This window comes from Ctenopharyngodon idella, chromosome 16 (genome assembly GCF_019924925.1).
Source record: "Ctenopharyngodon idella isolate HZGC_01 chromosome 16, HZGC01, whole genome shotgun sequence".
Taxonomy (NCBI): Eukaryota; Metazoa; Chordata; class Actinopteri; order Cypriniformes; family Xenocyprididae; genus Ctenopharyngodon; species Ctenopharyngodon idella.
The window spans coordinates 4273066-4297595 of record NC_067235.1 but is presented as its reverse complement, the minus strand read 5'-3'; the positions used below and the strand labels follow the sequence as shown (position 1 = coordinate 4297595).

General features: G+C 36.7%; 1 protein-coding gene across 1 annotated transcript; it reads right to left on the bottom strand.

Annotated features, from left to right (window-relative positions):
* Window positions 1–6862: 6862 nt before the first annotated feature.
* Window positions 6863–23050, bottom strand: LOC127497572 (cytochrome P450 4B1). Its single transcript, XM_051866106.1, has 12 exons — window positions 22804–23050; window positions 21703–21847; window positions 21549–21593; window positions 19401–19528; window positions 18295–18419; window positions 18061–18215; window positions 16742–16848; window positions 16415–16605; window positions 13036–13169; window positions 11971–12035; window positions 11511–11593; window positions 6863–7816 (listed from the first exon to the last, which is right to left on the bottom strand). The coding sequence occupies exons 1-12, from the start codon at window positions 22987–22989 to the stop codon at window positions 7639–7641; spliced, it is 1542 nt and encodes a 513-aa protein (XP_051722066.1). The 5' UTR covers window positions 22990–23050; the 3' UTR covers window positions 6863–7638.
* Window positions 23051–24530: the final 1480 nt, after the last annotated feature.

Sequence of the window (24530 nt, the reverse complement as noted above, 5' to 3'; positions counted from 1 at the left end):
TTCGGAGCATGGGAAAGCTTCAGGTACAGAAAAAAAAAAAAAAAAAAAAAACACTCTTCACACGATAAGCAAGCCTCTGCCTCAGAGTAGCATTTTGCCATGCACAAATCTCAGTGTGGTGGCCTGCTATGCACAAAGGAGGAAGCACTTCAATCACTCACTCATAAGTGGTAAGCAGCGGACATTGGTAATAGTTGTTGACAAGACCGCCACCATTAACAGCCCAGCACGTTCAGGCTTCCCACCGGTTGCAACTTTATGCAATAGTGTCTGTGTTGCTGATGCGTGTATTATTTATCCTAACACACTGTGACGTGCGGTGCTCACACTGTGGATATCACATATCCCGGGGACCATTGCTAGGCGATAGTGTCGTCGCCTATCCTCGTGTCTGCGGTGCTGAATGGCTGCTGTTAATGCAGTCTGGAGACAAGTGCTGACATGAGTGCTGGAAGTGAGTATATGATAATCCAGGATGCAGGCGAGACGCTGTCCTTACTCTGCAATGTGTTTGCAGTAGTCTATGCTTGTGCAACTTGCTCTTATAGCTGCTATGCCGCCTAAGCTTATAGGTTTTCCATTGCGTGAAGTACTTTTAGCTGAGGTCAACGGCTTTGCTTGCAGCCGGTCTGGACCTTCGCTATGAACATGGCGGGATTTTATGGGATCCCCAAGCATCAGCTATGACTCAGTGTCGAAAGACCAACTCGAAAGGGAGCGTCTCGTTGCCTCCTCTCAGGGAACCGAGGTTATGTTAGGTAACCTCGGTTCCCTGAAAGGAGGGAACGAGACACTGCGTACACTGCCGTGTTACATAGCTCAGAGTCTTGTCAGCTGAGCTCTGCTTCAGTCCTAAGTTTCTGAGGCCTCTATTTCTCGTACTTGAATTCTCGCCCGCAAGATTTCATACGGCATCAGTAGATTCAAGGAAGCTATAACGCAGTGTCTCTTTCCCTAGACCAGTCAGCTCCAGTCCACTAATTTGGAGCCTTTCAAAGATACTCCTTTGCCCATGAGCGCGGAAAGACGCGTTTGGCGCATGCAGACGATTAACTGTTTTATCCAAATCCACATGCATGGACCGTTCAGTGTTCAGTATGTCCGAGTCTCTCCTGTCACATGGTGCTTCTCGTGTGTTTTCAGTCGGTGCAAGCACGAAACGTTTACTAGACTGTGTGGACTAGCTTTGACTCTCTGAACAGTGGCCGCGCAGCCGAGCCTTTCCAAGATACTCCTTTGCCCATGACGCACCGTCCATGGTCATAAAAATTCGGCTGCGCGGCCACTGTTCAGGAGAGACTCAGATATACTGAACACTGAACGGTCCATGCATGTGGATTTGGATAAAACAGTTAATCGATTTGAAGCCGTGCCCGAACGCCATTAAAAAAGAAAAGATTGCAAAGTTTATGAGGATTTGGAAGAGTATTTTTTTGGCACAGAAATACTCCGTCATACGTCCAACTCGTGTTTTGAAACTCTGGCCATGTTTAGCATGAGAACTCTTTAACAGTGTAAATAAGTCAGAATACATGAAATAGCATTATACCCCCCCTTTAAGAGCGGCTTCCAGACGCTTACAAGAAAAAGCTAAACAAAAGTCCAGGTGGGAGGTGGAGCGGAGGAGGAACGGAGGAGTGATGGAGGGCCAGGACCATGGAATGCAGGCGGCCAGGGTGGAGCAGACAAAGTGGGAGGCCCAAGCGGGGCACGCAGAGCAAGAGTCCAGAGCGGCTGTGCTGGAGACCACCTTAGCAGAGCAAGCCAAGGCCAAGGCAATTTTATTTGAATAGCACATTTCATACACAATGGTAATTCAAAGTGCTTTACATAAAGAAGAACTAAATACATAAGAATAAAAATGGAATGCATAAGAAATAAAAATAACAGTAAAAACAGAGAATACCACTATCTGGATGGAAGAGTTAGAAAGTTTCAGGGAGTTTTTTGTTGTCCGTCAGAGCGGATCTAAATGGATCTTCCTCACGCAGAGGGATAACTGTAAAAATATTTATATTTGTCAGGTGGCTGTGCGTTTAAACAGTACCCTTACAGACAAATCTTCCTGGACTAACTCTATCCAGAGCTCCATCCAGGGATAACTCTATTCAACTTTGTTGTCCGTCAGAGCGGATCTAAACTGATCTATCCATCAGAGTGGATCTAAATGGATCTTCCTCATGTGGAGGGATAACTGTCTTACTCCCTAATTCTCCCAGCTCTTTCAACCAGACAGCAAGATTTAAAATGCATTAAAAGTCAGAAATAAAAAAGATTATACATAAAAGATTGATATAAAATGCATTAAAAATAAAATAAAACAAGAAAAAGAATTAAAAGAATAAAAAAATAATATGTATAAAATAAAGTGCAAACAGTTTGGACATAGCACAGTGCTCAATCAGTAAATGCATAGCTAAAAATATATGTTTTGAGTCTGGATTTGAATGTGGCTACTGTTGGAGCACATCTGATCTCTTCTGGAAGCTGGTTCCAGCTGCGGCTGGTGTAACAGCTAAAAGCAGACTCTCTTGCTTTGAGTGAACCCTTGGTATTTCTAAGTGAATTGATCCTGATGATCTGAGTGATCTGTTAGGTTTATATTCTATGAGCATATCTGCAATGTATTGAGGTCCAAGGCCATTGAGTGATTTATAAACAAGTAACAGTACTTTAAAATCAATTCCAAATGCAACTGGAAGCCAGTGCAAGGACCTGAGGACTGGTGTGATATGTTCATATTTTCTGGAGAAGGCCTACTCAGCAGAGTAGATGGGCCTGTAAATCCCCAGGGCGGAGCTGAAGACCACCACAGCAGTGCAGACTGGGCTGACGATCTCCGCGGCGGAGCAAAAGACCACCACAGCTGAGTAGACAAGGCTGGAGATCTCCAGGGTGAAGCAGAAGACCACCACAGCTGAGGGGCCATAACAAGGCTGGCAGGAAGATCAGGGGCAACCTCCGTGGTCATGTCCAGACAGACAGGAAGTTCAGGGGTGACCTTTTTGGTCATGTCAGGGCGGGCAAATAATTCAAGGACGGTCTAGCGGAAGCTAGATATTTTACTTTATAACTTTTTTTTTGTGATTATAATTTTTTATTTGAAATAATAACAAAAAAAACAAATAAAAAAAAATAAAAAAAAACCAAAGCTAGAATAGCAGCAAAAATACTGATAAAATAAAAAGATATAAATACAGTAAACAATACTTTAGGGTAATGTAAAACGAACATGCAAATAAACCATGGCAGCAAATTATAACATAGAATAGTGCATCTTTAGTTTAAAACAATTCTTTTAAGGCTTGGGCTGTCTTACTCCAATAGGTAACAGTATGTATTCTAGCCCCATTAATCCTTGCAGTGCTGCATTCTAAGCAAACAATATTATGAAAAGAAAACAGCCAGAATCTTTTAAGGTCCATGTCAGGTGTAAACCATTGCTGTAAAATTGTTTTTTTAGCAGCAGTGAAGCCAGACATTAACAGTCTTCTCTGAACTAATGTAAACTTATAAGAAGAATCATCATTTAACAACATAAGACAGGGATCAAGATCAAACTGCAACTTTGTGATGTTTTTTAGCACCTGAACTACATGTTTCCAGAAATTGGATATGACCAAACAATCCCAAAACACATGCAAAAAAGTACCTTTAGAGTTGTTATTACACAGACTACAATTAGGATTGGATGAGAGTTTCATCAAGTATCGCTTATATGGGGTACAATACATTTTGTGTACAGTTTCGAAATGAATAAGAATGTGCGAGGGGTTTTTGGAGGTGAGGCAGAGATTTAACCAGACTCTATTCCAATCAGGACTGTAACCCAACCAGGAGAGTTCTCTCTCCCATACAGCTAGTATCTTCAAAGGTTTATATGAACATTCAAGTAGTTGCTTGTAGATCAAGGACACTGTGCCCTGAAAGTTTCCAGTGTGTTTTATCCACTTTAACAATGGGTGATCATCTAAGATAGATTTCTAAGGCACACCATACGCTTTCATTGCAGACCTTAACTTCAAATACATAAAAAAGGAGGTGCCTGGCAAGGAGTAGTCTGTTTGAATATCCTGAAATGTGCGCAGTCCGCTGCCATTGAATATATCACCAAATGTGAATACCCCTTTTAAGGACCAGGGAGGGTAACTGAAAGGTTGACCACCAGATAACAGGCGGGTATTGTTCCAGAGAGGAGACTGACGTGAATTTTTTTTTAAATGACCTGTAATCTTTTCTGCATTAAACCAGGCTTTTAAAGTAGTTGAAATAATGTTTCCAAATTTCTGATGAAGACTTCTTGAGCCTATACCAGTAAAAGGCAGATCTTGAAGCCTATGAGGGAGAACACAGTCAGATTCAATACTCCTCCAAGGTACTTTGGAGTGAATGTCCACCCAGACACGCATGACCCTAATTTGGAAAGCAAGGTGGTAAAACATTAAGTTAGGAAGAGCAAGACCGCCGTGCGATTTTGCACGCTGCAATACTGAAAAACTGACTCTAGGACGCTTACCGCCCCAGATAAATTTGGAGATTAATGAATTCATTTCTTTGATGAATTTAGGGGGAGGAAAACACGGGAGCATGGAAAATAAAAAGTTTACTCTAGGTAAGATATTCATTTTAACCATACTAATTCTAGCTTGCATTGACATTTTTAAGTTATCCCACCTTTGTATATCCCTCTTAAGTTTCTGACCGATTTCATAAAAATTTATCTGAGCAGTCCTAGACAAAGAATCAACAATTTGATATCAAGATAAGTACACGAATTAGCAAAGGTAAGACCATTCGGAAGAGAAATTGCTTTAGTAATACTATTAAGTGCCATTAAGAATGACTTATCCCAATTTATTTTATATCCAGACATAGTGCTGAAGGTATTGAATAAACGCAAAACCTCTGGCAGGGAATTACTTAAATCTGAAAGATAAAGCATAATATCATCAGCATACAATGAGATGTGATGATGGGAGTTATTAATAGTTATAGGTGAAATTGTTTGGCTTTGTCTAAGTGCCTGTGCAAGAGGCTCTAGTGAGAGTGCAAATAAAAGTGGTGATAAGGGACAACCTTGCCGGCAACTCCTTTGGAGTGGAAAAGGTTGTGATTGACAGGAACCTGTCATTACAGAGGCAGTAGGACATTTATATAACAGTTGTATAATATTTAAGAATTTAGGGCCGAATCCAAATCGCTCCAGAACAGCCCATAAATAGTCCCATTCAAGTCTGTCAAACGCTTTGAGAGCATCCAAAGAGAAAATGGCAGAAGTAACATTGCTAGTGCGAGCATGGTCGATAATGTGTAACAGTCGACGCATATTATCCGACGCTAGGCGGCCCTTCAGAAAGCCGGTCTGGTCATAATGGATCAGATTGTCAATGTATGGTTCCAATCGTAAAACCAATGCTTTAGCTAGGATCTTCACGTCGGCTGAAATCAAAGAAATTGGGCGATAACTAGAGCAACTTAATGGGTCTTTATCCTTTTTAAGCAACAGAGTAATGAGGGCTACATTTTGGTCTCTGTGAAGTGTGCCATGATCAATGGCATAAACCATGGACTTTAGAATTAAGGGACCAACAATGTCCCAGATAGTTAGGTAGAGTTCCGGAGGAATTCCATCAGGGCCAGGTGATTTACCTTTCTGTAACATTTTAGCTGCGCTGTGGAGTTCCTCCAGTGTTAGGGGTGCATCTAGGGATTCTTGAGCAGAAATTGGTAAAGTGGGAAGATTCAAACCACTGAGAAAATCACAACATTTTCCTCTGTCAAGGGAAACCTCAGACGAATACAACATAGAATAAAATAATTTAAACTCATCATTAACAACTTTAGGGTCTGTAGTAATTTCACCAGAGCTAGTTTTGATTACGTCAATGCTGGCTTTAGATTCACACTCTTTGAGTTTCAATGCAAGCAATCTACTAGACCTATCTACATTAAAATAGTATTTTTGCTTAGTTCTGTGAATGATAACTTCAGCTTTAAATATAGATAGAGAAGTATATTCTACTTTCAATAAAGAGAGCTCCTGATTAAGCTTGTCAGAAAAAGCATGGGCCAATTGGAATTCTAGATCATGGATTTTGTTTTCCAGTTCCTCAAACTGTTTATTCCTAGAGGCCTTAACTTTGGAAGAGTATGAAATGCACTTACCCCTTAAAAAACATTTTGTAACTTCCCACAACACCTGTGGATTATGACACTGAGAATTAAAATATTTTACTTTATAACTTGTTAAATATGGATATTTTTTTTTACACAAATGCATCGCTTCACTTCAGAAGGCCTTTATTAACCCCCCGAAGCCGTGTGGAGTACACGTTTATGATGGATGGATGTGGATGGAGACACTTTCTTCAGCTCATACTCGTGACCCCTGTTCACTGCCATTATAAAGCTCGGATGCGTCAGGATATTTATTAATATAACTCTGATTGTGTTCATCAGAAAAAAGAAAGTAATATACACCTAGGATGGCTTGAGGGTGAGTAAAGCTTGGGCTAATTTCCATTTGAAAGTGAACTAATCCTTTAAAGGGCCATTATATAATTTATTTGTTAACTTCATCCTTTCACTAGCTAAAATACTATATATAAAGTTTGCTTGTACTGTATACATTCGTCTAGGGATTTTATTGTGGCATACACTTATGCCACCCACACTTAATATTTCATACAGTTTTCATTTCAAATACATGGACAATAAGTGCTTGTAATCCTTCAGTAACAATCCTTTTAAAGGACTCTTAGGCTGTTGATGCCTGAAGGGCCCAGCAGAGGGTGTTTATTGACTATTCTAAAACTGCAAAACACTTAAATATCTTCTTTACAGCTTTGGAACAACACAAGGGTGAGTAAATGAAATCATTTTTATTTTTGGGTGAACTATTGGCCTCTAAGAGTCACCACACTGTTTATTTCAAATGATGCAAAACCGAATTTTTATTTAAAACATGTAATGCTGATGAAAGGAAACTATTCACAATAACCACTAAAATAGTTTTCATGCATCATATATCAAAAAGGCAATACACTTTTCAAAACAAAACAAACACCTAAAACAAGCTAATTAATAAACATTTTAAAACATCATCTTTTTCACTAATTACAAATCACAAGATTTTACCTGCAGGCCATTTATTTCATATTAGAGAGCTCTAATTTCAGAATGAGTGTAGTAATGTAGCTGAGGCAAAATATTAATTCAGTATCAAATTAATTCATATTACTTGAAAATATTTCCTTAGATTTTTTTAAATGGCTTGTAAAATTTAACAGACCTCAGGAGGCCCCATGTGCACTGTCAGTGAATATTCAACGAGAGCTGGTGACTTTGGGTGACGTGAGTGACAGCGACCAACCGGTACACAGCAACTGACCACATTTAGAGACAAAACTGCTGACAGTGTGAATGGGGTGTAAGGAGTGAATTCACTAAGCAGTTGGACCACTTTAGTATGTGGAATTTCACTGCAAAAATCATCTTATTCACTAAATATCCAGTTTCCAGGTGCTAAATGTACTGAATAATGCTGTGCAGTAAATTATTTAAATTAAGTCATTGTCATTCTTCTCAGAGCAAACATGCCTCCTAGCAGGTCAAACAGGCTCAATGTACACTATCTTTTCATGAATCATTTTCTACTAATTTGATCTTGATGTGAATTCCATTGAGTGATCTGAGCACTACTCGAGGGATCATCTTTGGGGTGTGTTTGGGGTCTTTAATGAGGCGATATTTCTTCAGAGTCAGCGCCACTGCTACTTTCATCTCATTCATGGCAAAGTTCTGTCCAATGCAGTTTCTGTAATCAGATATACATAAGAAGCTTTATTAGCTGTTTATCTGTACAATTTCTTTCTTTTAATAAACACCATATCTTTTTTCTATCTGAAGCAAATATGTTTGCATTAGTACTGAAATGTATAAATTCAGAACAGTTTACAAATCAGACAACACTGTTTTGGATATAGTAGCACAATATACTGGGCGATTTTAAAGTACACTATATTGCCAAAAGTATTGAAAAACCCCTCCAAATCACTGAATTCAGGTGGTCCAATCACTTCCATGGCCACAGGTGTATAAAATCAAGCACCAAGGCATGCAGACTGCTTCTACAAACATTTGTGAAAGAATGGGTCACTCTCAGGAGCTCAGTGAATTCAAGCGTGTTACCGTGATAGGTCGCCACCTGTGCAATAAGTCCATTCCTGAAATTTCCTCACTACTAAATATTCCACGATCAACTGTTAGTGGTATCATAACAAAGTGGAAGCAATTGGGAACAACAGGAACTCAGCCACGAAGTGGTAGGCCACGTAAAATCACAGAGCGGGGTCAGCGCATGCTGAGGCGCACAGTGCGCAGAAGTCGCCAACTTTCTGCAGTGTCAATAGCTACAGACCTCCAAACTTCATGTGGCCTTCAGATTAGCTCAAGAACAGTGTGTAGAGAGCTTCATGAAATGGGTTTCCATGGCCGAGCAGCTGCATCCAAGCCTTACATCACCAAGTGCAATGCAAAGCGTCGGATGCAGTGGTGTAAAGCACGCCGCCACTGGACTCTAGAGCAGTGGAGACGTGTTCACTGGAGTGACGAATCACGTTTCTCTGTCTGGCAATTCAATAGACGAGTCTGGGTTTGGCGGTTGCCAGGAGAACGGTACTTGCCTGACTGCATTGTGCCAAGTGTAAAGTTTGGTGGAGGGAGATTATGGTGTGGGGTTGTTTTTCAGGGGTTGGGCTTGGCCCCTTAGTTCCAGTGAAAGGAACTCTTGATGCTTCAGCATACCAAGACATTTTGGACAATTTCATGCTCCCAACTTTGTGGGAACAGTTTGGGGATGGCCCCTTCCTGTTCCAACATGACTGCGCACCAGTGCACAAATCAAGGTCCATAAAGACATGGATGAGTGAGTTTGGTGTGGAGGAACCTGACTGGCCTGCACAGAGTCCTGACCTTAACCCGACAGAACACCTTTGGGATGAATTAGAGCAGAGACTGTGAGCCAGGCCTTCTCACCAACATCACTGCCTGACCTCACAAATGTGCTTCTAGAAGAATGGTCAAAAATTCCCATAAACACACTCCTAAACCTGGTGGAAAGCATTCCCAGAAGAGTTAAGGCTGTTATAGCTGCAAAGGGTGGGCCAACTCCATATTAAACCCTACGGATTAAGAATGGGATGTCATTAAAGTTCATGTGCACATAAAGGCAAAACTTTTGGCAATATAGTGTACTTCAATCAATCACAGTCATAGGAGTTCAGAAATCATTTTAATTCACATAATATATAACTGCAGGGACAGTCATCCAAGAGCAACCTGAGATAAGTTATCTAATAATTAGGTTTCTAAAATACTTATTGAGGAAATAAAATTCTAAAAACATTTTGTGTCAGTGCTAAGATTGCCAATGTAGGCATATCCTTGTAAAATAAGAACACTTTAACATACTTTTAAAATGAGTACTTATTAGGTAAATAAAAAATATTTTGAAATATACCTAATGTTTTTCAGACACTTATAGGGCCAGATTTACTAACAGCTTGGGCCTGCTCAAACCCTCTTTTGGTGTTAAAAAACTAAGACAAACTCAAGAATTAGCAACGAAAAGATGTGGACAGAGTTAATTTTGTGGCTGTCCTTACCAGTGTTGGGGTTAACGCATTAAAAGTGATGCGAGATATGTAATCAGATTACTTTTTTCAAGTAACTAAAGTAATCCATTACTTTTAAACTTAAAACAATTAGAGCAAGATATCTGAGTTACTTTTTTTCAATAAGCGAAGCAAGTTGCTTTGTTTTCCCATTTATTGACTGGCAGCTCTCCTGTCTCCATGCTGAGAGAAATCATAAATGCAGAGGCGTTTTGTGCGCTGTATGAACATGATGGTTATTGTAGTTCTAGACTAATGTGAGCAGGCATTTACTCATTTCACTTGCACAGAAACAGATTCAATATTCCTCAATATGAATAAAAACACTGAAATGCAAACTCAGAATATTATGCAAACCTACAATAATTAAGTTAAATAATACAAATATACTTCATGCCAGTGGTTCTTAAACTTTTTTGGTCACACCCCCCTTTAAACCTTTAAAACGCTGCCCCCCCCACCCCGACCTCTGACTACCAAATAATTTCACTAAAAATGATAAAAATTGAAAGATTTTTTAAATTGAAAAACGTGCAATGAAAATATACTTTCTTAATGACATACTTTGTCATTTCTAAAACTTGTGTCATGTATTTAAATATGTCATGTATTTATCCCGCTTATACCATGGTCGTTTGCCAACACTGACAAGTTAAAGGTGTTATTGGTGTTTGCAGCGCAATATTTGACTGGAAGGGTATAAATGACGGTTGTTTTCGTCAGCTAGAGAGATAGATGTGCGTGAATTACATGTCATAAGTATGTTATTCAACACGTCATAATAAGTATGCTTTTTTTAAAGCACGCCATTAAAATCTTAATTTAAAATGCACGTTAAGGAAAAAACATATTTGATATTTTTTAAGTGTGCTTTTAAAAGTACATTTAAGTGTGTTAAGAAACAGTCATTATAGTGTACTCTCTCTAAGTCCACTTAGCCTTTATTGTGGCCTTTATTTCATTAATATTATGTTATCTGCAAGTTGTTTTTTTAAATATGCAAATTCAATACAACTGTTTTTCCCAAGTAGCTAAGCCAACTTAGTAAATCACTGTCAAAATGACCTGCATTATCAGTTGCTTTATTGTTGTTTGCTCTCTGCTCTCATCAGGGTTGAACTGAGGTCATTTGAAGGAAAAGTTCACCAAAAAAAAAAAAAAAAAAATTCTTCATGCAGTTCTTTTCCAAGCAACAGCAGTTCATAGTGATGTGTGTCAAGTTTTTAGGACAAAAACACTATGCATTTATCCACATGAGCTGTGTGCTACATTCCAATTCTTGGAATATAAGTTGTCAGTAGGGAACATAACGACATTTTTTATTCACTGAAAATCTTCCCAACTTCCATTTGCATCTGTGTTCAGATTCCAAAGGATTTTTGTCAGGATAGAACAACACTGACTGCAAAACGCTATTGCTTTTTGCAGTTGTTTAAATATGCAGAATGGAGAATGACTTTTAAAGGCTGCAGCAGAGGGGAAGATTTTTACTGAATAATGACTTTTTTAAGCTTGAAACTTGGTTACTATGAACTATCACTGTACAGAAAAGAGCTCCTTGAAGAAATTTTACTTTTTTGTTGGATAGGAAAATCTGTATGCAGGTTTGGGCTTAAATTTTCTTTTTTGAGTGAACTACTCTATATTTTTCGAAGAATCAGCATTACTAAGCACCTCATTGCTATTTGCTCTCATGAGGGTTGAATTGAGGTCAGAGACATTCTACACTCTAAACTCCAAGCCAAAGAACAGCTCTATTCTGTGTGACTGAAATGTGAGTGAATGACCCACTTGCTAAACCGTTCATGTCTCTTCAGCACTCGCTGGTTTACAAACCTGGGTCCAGCAGAGAAGGGCACAAAAGCATGAGGTGACCTCTTAGCAGAGTTCTCAGGCAGAAATCTCAATGGATCAAATACCTGTGGACAACATAACATTTTAATCATCTGTGATTTAAATCCATGACTCTTTGTACAGACGGTCACACAAGATGCATCTCAAATCATGCTGGAGAACATGATCATCAGGTTTTGTTCATGTAGCTCCAGTGCTGCTTTCATTAAAGCAAAGACATTTTTCAACAAATCAGGTTGTTATGCTGAAATAATGTAGGCCTATTTAAAAATAAAAATGCAAATAGAGCACTTTCACAATTTGCCTCCGGCATTTGGACCCCATTGTGTAAATTTTTTTTGTTGTTTTTTTTTTCATTCAAGATTCTGTTGTGACTTATTTGCGTGATGTTATGTAGTCAGCAATGCATTGCATATTTCAGATGTAAAGAAAGCACTCATACATATGGATTCTCCCACACTGTGGCATTCATGTGGATCCCATAAATGCTAACTCCAACGATACAACCTATGGAAGAGAAAACAGTGTTTTAAGGCATGCAGTTATGTATTCGTTCAGTGTCATCCTGGATATGACAAGTAACTGAACAACAAGCAGCTGGGTTAATGTTTGAACAGATGTTCTCTGAGTTAGAGGTCATTGTGTTTGTTTATAAGGGTTGAACAGGATTTAAAGCAGTAGGCATTGTTTCAAACTTCATACTTACTGGTTGTCAAAACAATGAAAACATTAAGCAATATATTATATGAAGGACTGTCTTTGCAAATTTGTCCATGTTGTCTTATGCTGTTCGTTCTTCTCATAAAATGCTGCAGTTTTGTGTCTGTTGCATTTGCCGTAAGTTTTTGGACCATTAATGAAATCAAGCAAAAATGTAAACTCTGTCATCCACTCATTTTTATTTTGCTCATAAAATATCTGGTCCCTAATTACTTATTATCTACTTTGTACTAAGATTTAAATTAATCATTTAATGCAACACACTTATATTTTTACATACATTTAAAAATACCTGCATGTAATAACATTACTACATCTATAAAAAACTTCTGTAATTGCATCTATAATTACACATTTGACCCCTCCCTTTCACCTTAACCCATCATTAATCCTACCTGTACCACCTATATAACGTATCCCACCTCAGTAGCAGCAAAATTATTTTGCAATACAAGAAGTACATTGTACCAAACTTTGTTTTTGGACCTAAATACATAGTTAAAGACACCTATAAAGTCGAATCAAATGTTTTCTTGCAATGAAACTAGAAGGTGACCAAGTGACTGTCATGCGTCAGAAGGTCAAAAAAGTACTATAAAGTGCCATAAAAGTAGGATATGACTTGTGCACTTGTCTTCTTTAGTCTTCTGATAGCAATTGTGTGAGGAACAGACTGAAATATCAGCCATTATTCATTCAAAATCACAGTACTTGCACACTGCCAGAAAAGCCTTGTTCAGACTGTCAGTTTTGGAGTTTGACAGTCACTGGATGATCAAAGAATTACCTTCAGGTACAGTCCGTCCATCAAAGAAAGTCAAGGGTTTAGTCAACTTTCGTGATATTCCCGGCACAGGAGGGCAAAGTCGCAGAGATTCTTTAATGCACATTGTGGTATAAGGAATTTTATTGAGGTCTTCCCTGAAACAGAAGAAGAGAGAAACAGACGGTGAATAAGGCATTACCAATGACAGCAAGGCATAATGAGGAAATGCATAGTGGGATTTGAGTTGTTTGCTATCAATATAGCATAGCTGAGCCAAAACGGCTAATATGGTATTTGTATTGTTAATGTTTAAGACAAAAAAAGACAAAAATACACATTGTGTCAGTGATTTTTGCTGTAAAATGCTTTGATACTTAAAATAAAATGTGATACAGTACCTGCCAATTGTAAAGTATTTTAATTCATTGGATTTTTCAAAAATGCTTACAAATTTATTTTCATTGAATTTCCAGCAAAATATCTTGATATATTTGTTACTAGACTTTGCAATTAAGTGAATTTGTGTTTTGGCTTCCAATGATTATGAAAACATAATCGAGATAAAACGGACATTCAGTGAAGACTATAGTGTTTTATTTTTACATTTGATTACTTTATTTAATTTCTGTTGCAGGCTAGCTGAACACTATACCATTAGATAGACTTACATGAAGAACTTAAAGCATTGTTTATTCAATTTTTATCTTTTTTCTACTGTATTTGTCATATTGCTTTTAATTTTCTTCTTTGTTTTTTATTGTATGAGTGACTATTTACTTGTCTTTGAAAATTGTTTAAGGACTTTTTTTCTTGCATTAGTTGACGTAGTATTTGTATCTGCTGTGGTATAGAAATTGGTATGGGGAATTGTGAAATTTCCAGTGTATCTAAAATGTTGTTATAGCAACCTTATATACTGAAATCAGCACATACACTCTAAAAAATGCTGGGTTAAAAACAACCCAAGTTGGGTTGAAAATGGACAAACCCAGCGAATTGATTAAATGTTTGCCCAACCTGCTGGGTAGTTTTATTTAACTCATCTATTGTTTAAATGGTAACACTTTACAATAAGGTTCATTAGTTAACATTAGTTAACTACATTAGTTACCATGAACTAATAATGAACTGCACTTATACAGCATTTATTAATCTTTGTTAATATTAATTTCAACATTTACTAATACATTATTAAAATCTTGTTAACATTAGTTAATGCACTGTGAACTAACATGAACAAACAATGAACAACTATTTTCATTAAAGGGTTAGTTCACCCAAAAATGAAAATAATTTCATTAATTACTCACCCTCACGTCATTCCACACCCGTAAGACCTTCGTTCATCTTCAGAACACAAATTAAGATATTTTTGTTGAAATCCGATGGCTCAGTGAGGCCTCCATAGCCAGCAATGACATTTCCTCTCTCAAGATCCATTAATGTACTAAAACCATATGTAAATCAGTTCATGTGAGTACAGTGGTTCAATATTAATATTATAAAGCGACGAGAATATTTTTGGTGCGCCAAAAAAAAAAAAAAAAAAAAATAACGACTTATATAGCGATGGCTTCAGGAAGCTTCGGAGCGTTATGAATCAGCGGTTCGGAGCACCAAAGTCACGTGATTTCAGCAGTTTGGCGGTTTGACACGTGATCCGAATCATGATGTTTTTAGTACATTAATGGATCTTGCGAGAGGAAATGTCATTGCTGGCTATGCAGGCCTCACTGAGCCATCGGATTTCAACAAAAATATCTTAATCTGTGTTCCGAAGATGAATGAAGGTCTTACGGGTCTGGAACGGCATGAGGGTGAGTAATAAATGACATTATTTTCATTTTTGGGTGAACTAACCCTTTAACTAACGTTAACGAAGATTGGTAAATACAGTAACAAATGTATTGCTCATGGTTAGTTCATGTTAATACATGAACTAATGTTTAATGAACCTTATTGTAAAGTGTTACCATTTAAATATTACTGTATTGCTTGCTTAAAATGAACCTAAAGTATGTTGTAAATGAACATTTATTAATATGTTTAATAAATGAACATTTATTAATAAGTTTTATAAATAAACATTAAATTGCTTATTAATAAATGTTCACCTTATAATTATTAGTGTTGCTTTTAGTAATTATGTGTCTGATTTTTAATTTCCAACCTATTTTGAGTTCATTTTAAGCCCGCCATATAGTCATTTTTAAACAATAGTTGGGTTAAATAAAACTGGCCAGCACGTTTAACCCAACCGCTGGGTTAAAACAACCCAATCTCTGGGTTTGTCCATTTTCAACCCAACTTGGGTTGTTTTTAACCCAGCATTGCATAATGCGTAATGTCAAAGATGAACAAAAACAGCTAGTGCTCACAAAAGGGCATGCCCCGGTCTGTCTGGGTTCAGAGCATGGTGAGTACCATTGTATACACAGAGAGACATCAGTTGCTGACGGCTAAAATTAACTTCTCGTCTATCTTGCCGCCAACACTCCTGTACAGGATGTAGTGACGGATTACGTGCACTTCACTGACTTCACTCCTATAGGTTGTCGCTCCCGAAACTCACACTTCATTTGCATCAAGTTAAGCATATCTCAACTTTGTCGCGTCACTGGACACGCCTACATCCTGTGGCCAATGGTCACTAGCTGCTTCCTAATTCAGAGGCTGCATCCTTCGAAGGACGCGGACTTTAAAGGCCACGGAAGGTCGAACCGAGCATTGTTAAATGGGACGGTCAGTGTTGCCAACTATTTTCTAAAGAAAGTAGCTAAAGCCTGCCCGAAATGTTGCTAAATGCTAAATAGCATATTCATGATGTCATTATTTGCATTCTGCCTAATGTCGGCACTTCACATCTGTTTTCTCTCCTAATCCGTGCTTGGGGATGGTTTAGCTTACGGAAGATTGTTATTGTTGCCTACTAACTGTGACAGCTGTCATTGATGAGCAGCAGTAACGTTTGTACTGGACTTTTTTTAAAGTTATATTCAACTTTCTGAAAACAAAACATGGTTCACAACTTGTCTAAATATGTTCACCATGTTCACGCAATCGGCCTTCGAATGCGGCCTTTGAAGGATGCAGCCTCTGAGTTGGGACGCAGCTACTGTCGCTGGAAAATGCCAGCTCTCCATTAAAATGAAAGGGATCATGTCGCTTTGTGTCACTGGCGGTGTGAACTGGGCTTTAATTGTGTTACATAATTTTGATTACAATACTGACCAAAATAACTGTGAATATAATTTTTGCTATTTTGGAGCAGCCCTATGTTACTGTGACAGACCTACCTTTCCCATCATACCACTATTAACAAACCAGGATCCTACACTTGACACTCTCAACTGTCCAACACAACGTCACATGAGTCGAGTGATGACAGTAATGACAGTACCAATCCATCACGTCTTTTCCATCCAAAACTTGCAAGATCTCCTCCCTGCATTTCTCCTGGTGCTCAGGATTACATGCCAGATTGTAGAAGATCCAAGATATTCCACTAGCTGTAGTATCATGGCCTTCAAACATGAATGTGTCCACTTCAGCCCTGATATCCTCATCTGACAAACCCTGCTGATTCTCGTCCTGAGACCGACACACAAAACCACAATCTGTGACATCAATAATAATACAATGGCACTATCTAATAGGTAACAAAATGTTAGCTATGAAGGATTTTCATTAAGTAAAAATATTGTGTAAGTGCTTGGGAATATCATACTCGGGCAGACAGAAGAATATCCAGAAAGTCCAAATATCGTTTGTTTTTAACAATGCCCTGTTCCTTCTCGATCTTCAAGACTTCCTTCCTCTTTCTGATAACTTCCGCTGAAAAATATTAAGAAATTGATATGACATGATAGCTTTGCTTGTCCTTCACTACCGTTCAAAAGTTTGGGGTTGGTGAGGTTTTTTTTGAAAGAAATCTCTTATGCTCACTAAGGCTGCATTTATTTGATCAAAAATACAGTAAAACAGCAATATTGTGAAATATTTTTTACAATTTAAAATAGCTGTTTTTAATTTTGCATGTATTTTAAAATGTAATTTATTCCTGTGATCAAAGCTGAATTTTCAGCATCATTACTCCAGTCTTCAGTGTCACATGATCCTTCAGAAATCATTCTAATATGATGATTTGCTGCTCATTTCTTATTATTATCAATGTTGAAAGCAGTTTTGCTGCTTCATATTTTTGTGGAAACTGTGATACCTTGTTTTTAGAATTCTTTGACAAACAGAAAGTTTAAAGAACAGGATTTGAAATAGAAACCTTTTGTAACATTATAAATGTCATTTTTGATCAATTGAAAGCATCCTTGCAGCATAAAAGTATTAATTTCTTTCAAAAGCAAAACAAAACCTTTTGTTTGAACGGTAAGGCCCCAATATACTTTAAGTGAAATTGAAGTCAAACTGGTCATTTCGGACAAAATCAGGCCAAAAAGAAGTTTGTTTTGTGTTCATTTCGGGAGATCGAAACAGTTTGCCAAATCAAACTTTCCAGAAAAGTTTGAACTACCGCTGGTCCATGGCAGTTATATAATAGGTAGGTGTGCCTCTAGTGTTCAAAGTGAAGAACAAAAACGAACTTCGCCATGAGTATATCGGGTTCCTGTAGTGTATATTCAGGTTAGCTAAGATGTATACATAAATATAATAATATAAATATAATATAAATAAAATAACAGCCCGATGAGCAGACCCAGATATAATCTTTCACAAAATCTGCAGAATTCTGAGACATGATTTGTCAATCCAGGCTTCCTGAACATTACCCGGTCTTTCATTGGTCGGCCAAATTGATGGACTGGTGAGGCTGCTCAAATCAAATGCATAGTTTTTTTTTTTCTTATACACAGCCATATTACAAAATTTCGAGAGCCTCATGCAATTCAGAGGGTCAAAATCACAGTTAATCTAATTGTTTTCAGATTACATTTACAAAGATTACATTACATCCGCTGTGTTTCTGTGGGGTTCTGCGAGTGTGGGCCTGCTCATGAGGTGCATGACTGTGGCTTGTCAAAGAAACAACACCTGTATGACTGTGTGCTATGTTGGTTGCCTTCCTGAATTTGTATCCATGTGGACTAAGATGAAATATGGCCTTGCTGTGGTATGGAAAAACTCTGAACCTGAGGTTCACCAGGTGGCAGAGGTCATACACTGCCTGGATGTACGGGTTGGTTCCACTGCAATGAGATCAGGGAGATTTTACTAAAAGGAGATGAATACGTACAAACAGACAAGGTAAAAGATTTATTAACTGACCTGTCTGTCTGACAGTTGCTGTTACAGCTGAACGCGCATTTCATGATGCTGTCCAGGGTCATGAGACTTACATGCTTAAACAGTTCAAATGACTCTTCTGATTTAGCATAAACTTCCCACTTATCCTGAAAGACAGAAAAATAAACTTACAGTGTATCATACTATGTCACCAGCATTACCCCACAATAAAGAATTACAAAAAAAAATGACTGTTTTCAAACAGGTTTCTCAACCCAGCCAACAAAAATATATTCTAAGAATGTTTTGCTAATATTCCCATTATGTTCTCTGAATGTTTAAAATGTCCAACATTTTTGATTATGTGGAAAATTAGGGGAACATTCCATTTTATCATTTTAAAAACATTCTGGGAATGTTACTTTTGAATGTTCTCTGTAACATTTAAAAAAATGTTAGATGAATGTATAAATAATCTTTTTGTGCTATCGTTCTGAGAACATTATTAAAGATCAGATAACTTTGAACGCACATTCTATTAACATTACTGGAAGAACGTTTATAAGTTTAAAAGAACCTTGCTAGAACGTTAGCCAAAGTTCTGAGAATATTCCCTGTTAGCTGGGAAAAATGCTTTCGTCTGCTGTTGTTTGAAAACATATAGTCCCGGCCCAAAGTTACATCACTGGTTGTGCCAGTGCTGCTGCTTCAGGTTGGTTGAGATCAGTGTTGCCAAGTTAGGTTACTTTAACACTGTTGCAGCGGGTTGTTTTTCATATCTGCGGGTTGAAGTGACCCCAAATAACATGATATTTAACCCCTGGAATGCAAATTTTACCAGGGGAACCCCGCCAAAAAACGGGTTTTACCCCCCGAAACGCGATTGGGCTAGTTTTGAGTAGCAATTTGGTGGGTTTTGTTGTGAAAACCTGGCAACCCTGGTGGAGATACTCAAACAAACAGAGAAATGATAGTGCCACAGAGACAGCATTGTCAATCTTAGGCAATCTTACTAATGACTTACTAACAGTTGTGTACATTATGCTGGGATAAGATATAGAGTTTTAACAAAAAACATTCACACTTCAACAAAGGTTAAGTAAATAATAACAATTTTGATTTTTAGGTGAACTATGCCTTAAACCTACAAGCATGACTTTGGTTGAATCAGAAATAAGTTTCACATAAGGCTTCAAAACATCATAATGGAAACCGGGAGTGAGGAGTCGTCTATGCCGAAACCATTTCTGTCCAGCAGACACAAGCAAGCCATCGCCTGAGGAGACAGAGAAGAGTTAGCTGTAGTGATTACTAACAGGGTGTTTCTTTAACTACAGTCACTTTTATGTCCCATGGGTAGATTTTTATGGGAACTGTTTTTACACTACATTTCAAATGCTGTTTATGTTATTGCCAAGGTGACAACAGTGTCAGTGAAGAGCTTGATATGAAAAAGTGTGTGAAAAATTTGTGATGTGTGAAAAATCTATGTGAAAGTCACAGAACAGAATATTTTTAATTTTGTCACATATGCTGAATGCTGAAAAAATATTACTTAACCCTCTGGCATTGTTCATTTGGGGGTCACACTTGTGTTGTTCGTGGACAAAAGTGACCAAACACCTGATATGTAACTTTTTTATTTTCAGTAAAATCAATGTAACATATTTTTTTCAATAATATTTTTTTATTTTGTATTTTGAGAGAATTTCATAGCACTAATTAATATTTTTTCCCATTTAAATTATTATTATTTTTTTTAAAATTACTTTATTATTATTATTATTATTAAATTAAAGCAGAATTATATGTTAAAATAGAGACATTGCCTTTAAAATCAAATGTTTTAAGGCTGATTAGTGCCATCTGGTGGGAGTAAAAAAAGAAAAACATATGCCATGGTGTCACCACTAGATTCCTATATAGCTCTATATAAAAAGGCTTATAAATTCTCTAGTTGTTTTTAGACATAAATACTTATTTTTAAGTTGTGGATTTGGATATATATTTAGACATTCTCAGAGACTACTTTTTTGTCAAGGTTTTAGATTTTTTTTCATTATTTTTTTTTTAAATGTTGATTTGAAGTGTCAGTTTTTGCATTAATTTTACTAGTTAAACCTGAACACAAAGAAAGACATGTTGTAACACATAACATCAAAATTCAATGAAAATGTAACAAAAATGAACAGAAATGCTTTATCAGAGCATAATCAATCTGATTTCAACCGCTTATTTAAATTCTTCTGGCTCAATTTTTCCATATTGTTACAGCCAAACCAGTTCATTTGTGCGTGTATAATATTGTGTTGTGTGTGTGTCTGTGAGTGTGTCTAAGTAAGTCTGTGTTTGAGTTGGTGTGTCTGTTTTGTACTCTTGATGTTTTAGAGTCTAACCTTTCCCTTGCTGTCCATTTTTTTTCTGCTTTGTGGCTAAATTATTGATTTTATTTCATGCATTTAAAAAAAACTTGCTTTGTGTTACAGTCACACCAGTTCATTTATGTGTGTATATGTGTCTAAGTGTGACTTTTTTTTTTTTTTTTTTTTTTAACAACCATTTAACTAGTCCAAAATATTTTTTTTATTTTTTTTGTAGTCACATAGTGACTTCCACAAAAGTCATTGAGTTTAAAATTTCAAAAAAAAAAAATTTGTTGTTTAAAATGACAGAACAACACCAGAGGGTTAATTTTGTGAATTTTAGGATACATAAAATGGTTAAAATACAAAAATATTTTTTTAATGAGACTGCCATTTTATTATAAAATTAAAATGGAGTGTCTATTTACATCAAATGCAAATAACCTGTCTTGTTGGCAGAGGCTATTTACACTAACTCTGCCCACCAGTGTCTGATTGAGCCAGACAAAATTACAAAAGAAACCTGTCTGATAACAGGATCAGTGACTTGGAGAGTAAGATGGGTGGCCTTAGCTTTTGATGCAACAGACCCGAGTTTGAGCTCATTCTTCTCTCTTGGCTTTTTTCATTGCATATCAGTCCTGAGAGGTGTTTATTTTAAATAAAAATTAACATTTAAAAAGTGGAAATAAAGTGCGTATTTAGTGAGAATGAAGTGTTTAACAGGTAGGATTAGGTGGGAGGGCTTTAGGGACAGTAATGGCATTGTTAGTCAACAAAATAAACTAGTGCGGGTATGAAAAGTGTGTTTTAAGGATGTTTATTTTCTAAAAAATCCCCATAGTTGAAGAAACACCCAATAATAAACCATTAAACAATAGTCGGATTAATGTATATAGGCAGAGAGAGAGAGAGAGTTTTGTGTAATCTTACCTAACCAAGGGATGAAAAACTTATATGCATAGTCATCTTTGGGTTCTGTCAATAAAGCAAAATAAATTCATTTTTAAAATGCTTGTTTTGGTTATTAATTAGTGTATAATATGAATCTGAAATGTGTCATTCAAGCAATCAAAAAGATCAGCACCTGTTGTGGTGAGAATGGTCTTCACATAAGCTGGGTGGTGGATATTCAAAATGGACAATGATGGGCCAAACCACAGTGGAAAAGCAAATGAATACTGTTCAGTCCATTTCATAATCTTTTCTAAATCGTGTCCATCCTGGCGAAACTGTAAATGTAAAAAAGTTTGTGCAACTGTTATCAACATGTTTCAAAAACAAATTACACTCTAAAGTTATTAATTTCACGTGAATTCTTCCAATTGCTGCTGAAGAATGTGAGTGCAATGTAAGGCTCTTCTGTTTATTGCCTTACAATTTAAGTGTGTAATTGTTGAGTTGCAGTGAATAGACAACGGCTCATGAGGTTACTGCCCTCGGAGATAAGGAGGTCAAATACAGAGGAATTTTTATTCATACATTTTGTAGTAGGCCTACTCATGAATTGGCAACAAAAAACACGTGACAACTTGTACCATCATTTATGTCATGTACATCAGGAGTTATCCAATAGATATTAAAATATAATGATATAAAATATATTATGATGATATTTTAATTTTTAGGAGTATAAAACTCACAAATATTAATATTAAAAGTTATTCAACAGGTGTTCGAAAACAACATAAAAATCACTTGTAAAAAAGCATGACTGAACTTCAAGTTTAACCTTTACACAGCTAACAGGGAACGGTGGCTAACGTTCTGACAAGATTCTCTCAAAGTTATGAGCAAACATTCTTCCAGTAACATTAATAAAATGTTCAAAGTTTTCTGGTCTTAATAATGTTCTCAACACGTTAGCACAAAAAAAAAACGTTATTTTATTTACAGGCTACATTGTTCATGGAACTTTTTTCCTGAAATGTTTTAGTTGGACAATCGTTTGCTTCAGAATGTTCAGAGAACACGACTTTCACAATGTTTGCAAAATGATCAAATGTAATGTTCGTATAACCAAGGGGAAAAAAGTTTTTCAAACATTTAATAAACTTGACGTTTTGAACGTTCAGAGAACATTCAGAAATATAGTTTTCATATCTTAGAAAAACGATCTTAGAACATATTTTTGTTAGCTGGGTAGTTGCTGAGACACAGGTATTCATTCACATCTGTAGTTGTTTACCTCCTTAACGTGTCCGAAGAGCCAGTGTGCAGGAGGTCCTGGAAACGGCTCCATAGTTCGCATCCCTCTCCTTCTCATAATCAGTAATCTAACCACTATCACCAAACACACAAGAAATGCGAGTGTGAAGACATGACTCATGGAGAGCGCTTCCAAATTCAACGGGAAAATCCCGTAAAGATGCATGGCACGAGCTGTCAGTCTCGCTCGGGTTCTGTTCTGTCATCGATCTTGATGTGGGAAAGAGGAAGTGATAAAGAGAGAGAGAGAGAGAGAGAGAGAGAGAGAGGGAGGGGAGGGACGGACTTTCTGCTGGACACAACCAACAACCGTAACAAATAAAGAATTTCATCAAGTCAGGTAACCAATCAGGTAATATTATGTTGTAGGCTATTAGACCAACTAAAGTATTTTGAAGAGCAGGTCAGGAAATGGTTCCTATTTGCACTTGACAATTATATTCTTATCTCTGAATGTTTTAAATAACTTTTTTGTTGAATGCTGTTAGTCCCTGTAGGCTACTTTACATCATCGTGCGATATCAGGGCAATTAAAACTAATCAATACACACTGCAAGAATAAAATAAATCATTAACCCTGTGGTGCTGTTCGGTTATGTTGGACATTTTAAACATTCAGAGAACATAATGGGCACTTGCTATGTGAACACAAAACAATCATGGACATGGTTTAAAAAGGTTAAATGGTCCTGAAAAAAAAAAAAAAAAAAAAAAAAAAACTTGTACTGTTTGCGGTCAAAATTGACCGCATTGGAAACGAATGGGAAGCGAATTTCATCTAGTGGATATGTTTGGTACTGCACCCAAACAAAATCTTACTGAAAGCTAATTTTTAGAGATATCAACCTCAAATTTGGAACACAGCTTCTTCAGATTTATGGCTTTGATTTTTCTCACAGTTTAAGAGTAAAACATGTCTTGGAAAATATATATTTCATATAAATTTAAAAAAAAAAAAGTATTTTTGTGCATTTTTCATAATAATAAATTTAAACACCTATAACTATTTTTTTTTTCCATTTCTCTTTAGCTTTTTTTTTTTTTTTTTTTTTAGCAATAATCTGCCAAGTGGCTTAAAAAGAGACCAAACTTTGAAAAAAAGTCTGTTCTCCAAAGCAGTCAAGATTTAGGACAGTTTAAGTTGGAAATTTAATTTTCAGGTCTATGATCAAAAAGTGATTAACAGGTAATAAATGGATCATAATTATTCCATAAATATAATTTAGTTCCATAAAATGCCCTAAAAATACAAAATATTAAATAAAAAATATTATCAAACTAAAAGAGTAAATATAGTAATAGTAAAAATAGTAAAATACTAAAATAAATCATTTTTGACCACCGCCCAAGCAGCACCAGAAGGTTAAGCCATCAACAATGATTATACAACGCTTCTCACATCAGTACTTCTTTCAAATATTATATAACCAAATTTAATGATATTTTTATCTGGGTGTTACACATTGTACAATGTTATAATGTTTTATAACATTGCTGATTAAAATGGTAAAGTGTTATCAGAATGAATTGGCAGGATTTTATTTAAAGATCAAGAGCTTAACAGCGGTGCAAAGAGTAATATGACATTAAACATTTCGGCTGGCAAAAAAGGTCACTAGGAGTGTGTGGTGTGGTTTCAGCTGGCTCAAAATTTTTCTGTAAATGTGTAATATTTTAAATACCCGATAAATCATAATTTCTGCATGA

Coding starts and splice junctions, on each gene's coding strand:
- LOC127497572 (XM_051866106.1), bottom strand. CDS start 22,989: ATGCATCTTTACGGGATTTTCCCGTTGAATTTGGAAGCGCTCTCCATG. Junction 18,420..19,400: donor ATTCAACCAAAGTCATGCTT/GTAGGTTTAAGG, acceptor TCTGTCTTTCAG/GATAAGTGGGAAGTTTATGC. Junction 7,817..11,510: donor CCCTTCTCTGCTGGACCCAG/GTTTGTAAACCA, acceptor ATCTGATTACAG/AAACTGCATTGGACAGAACT.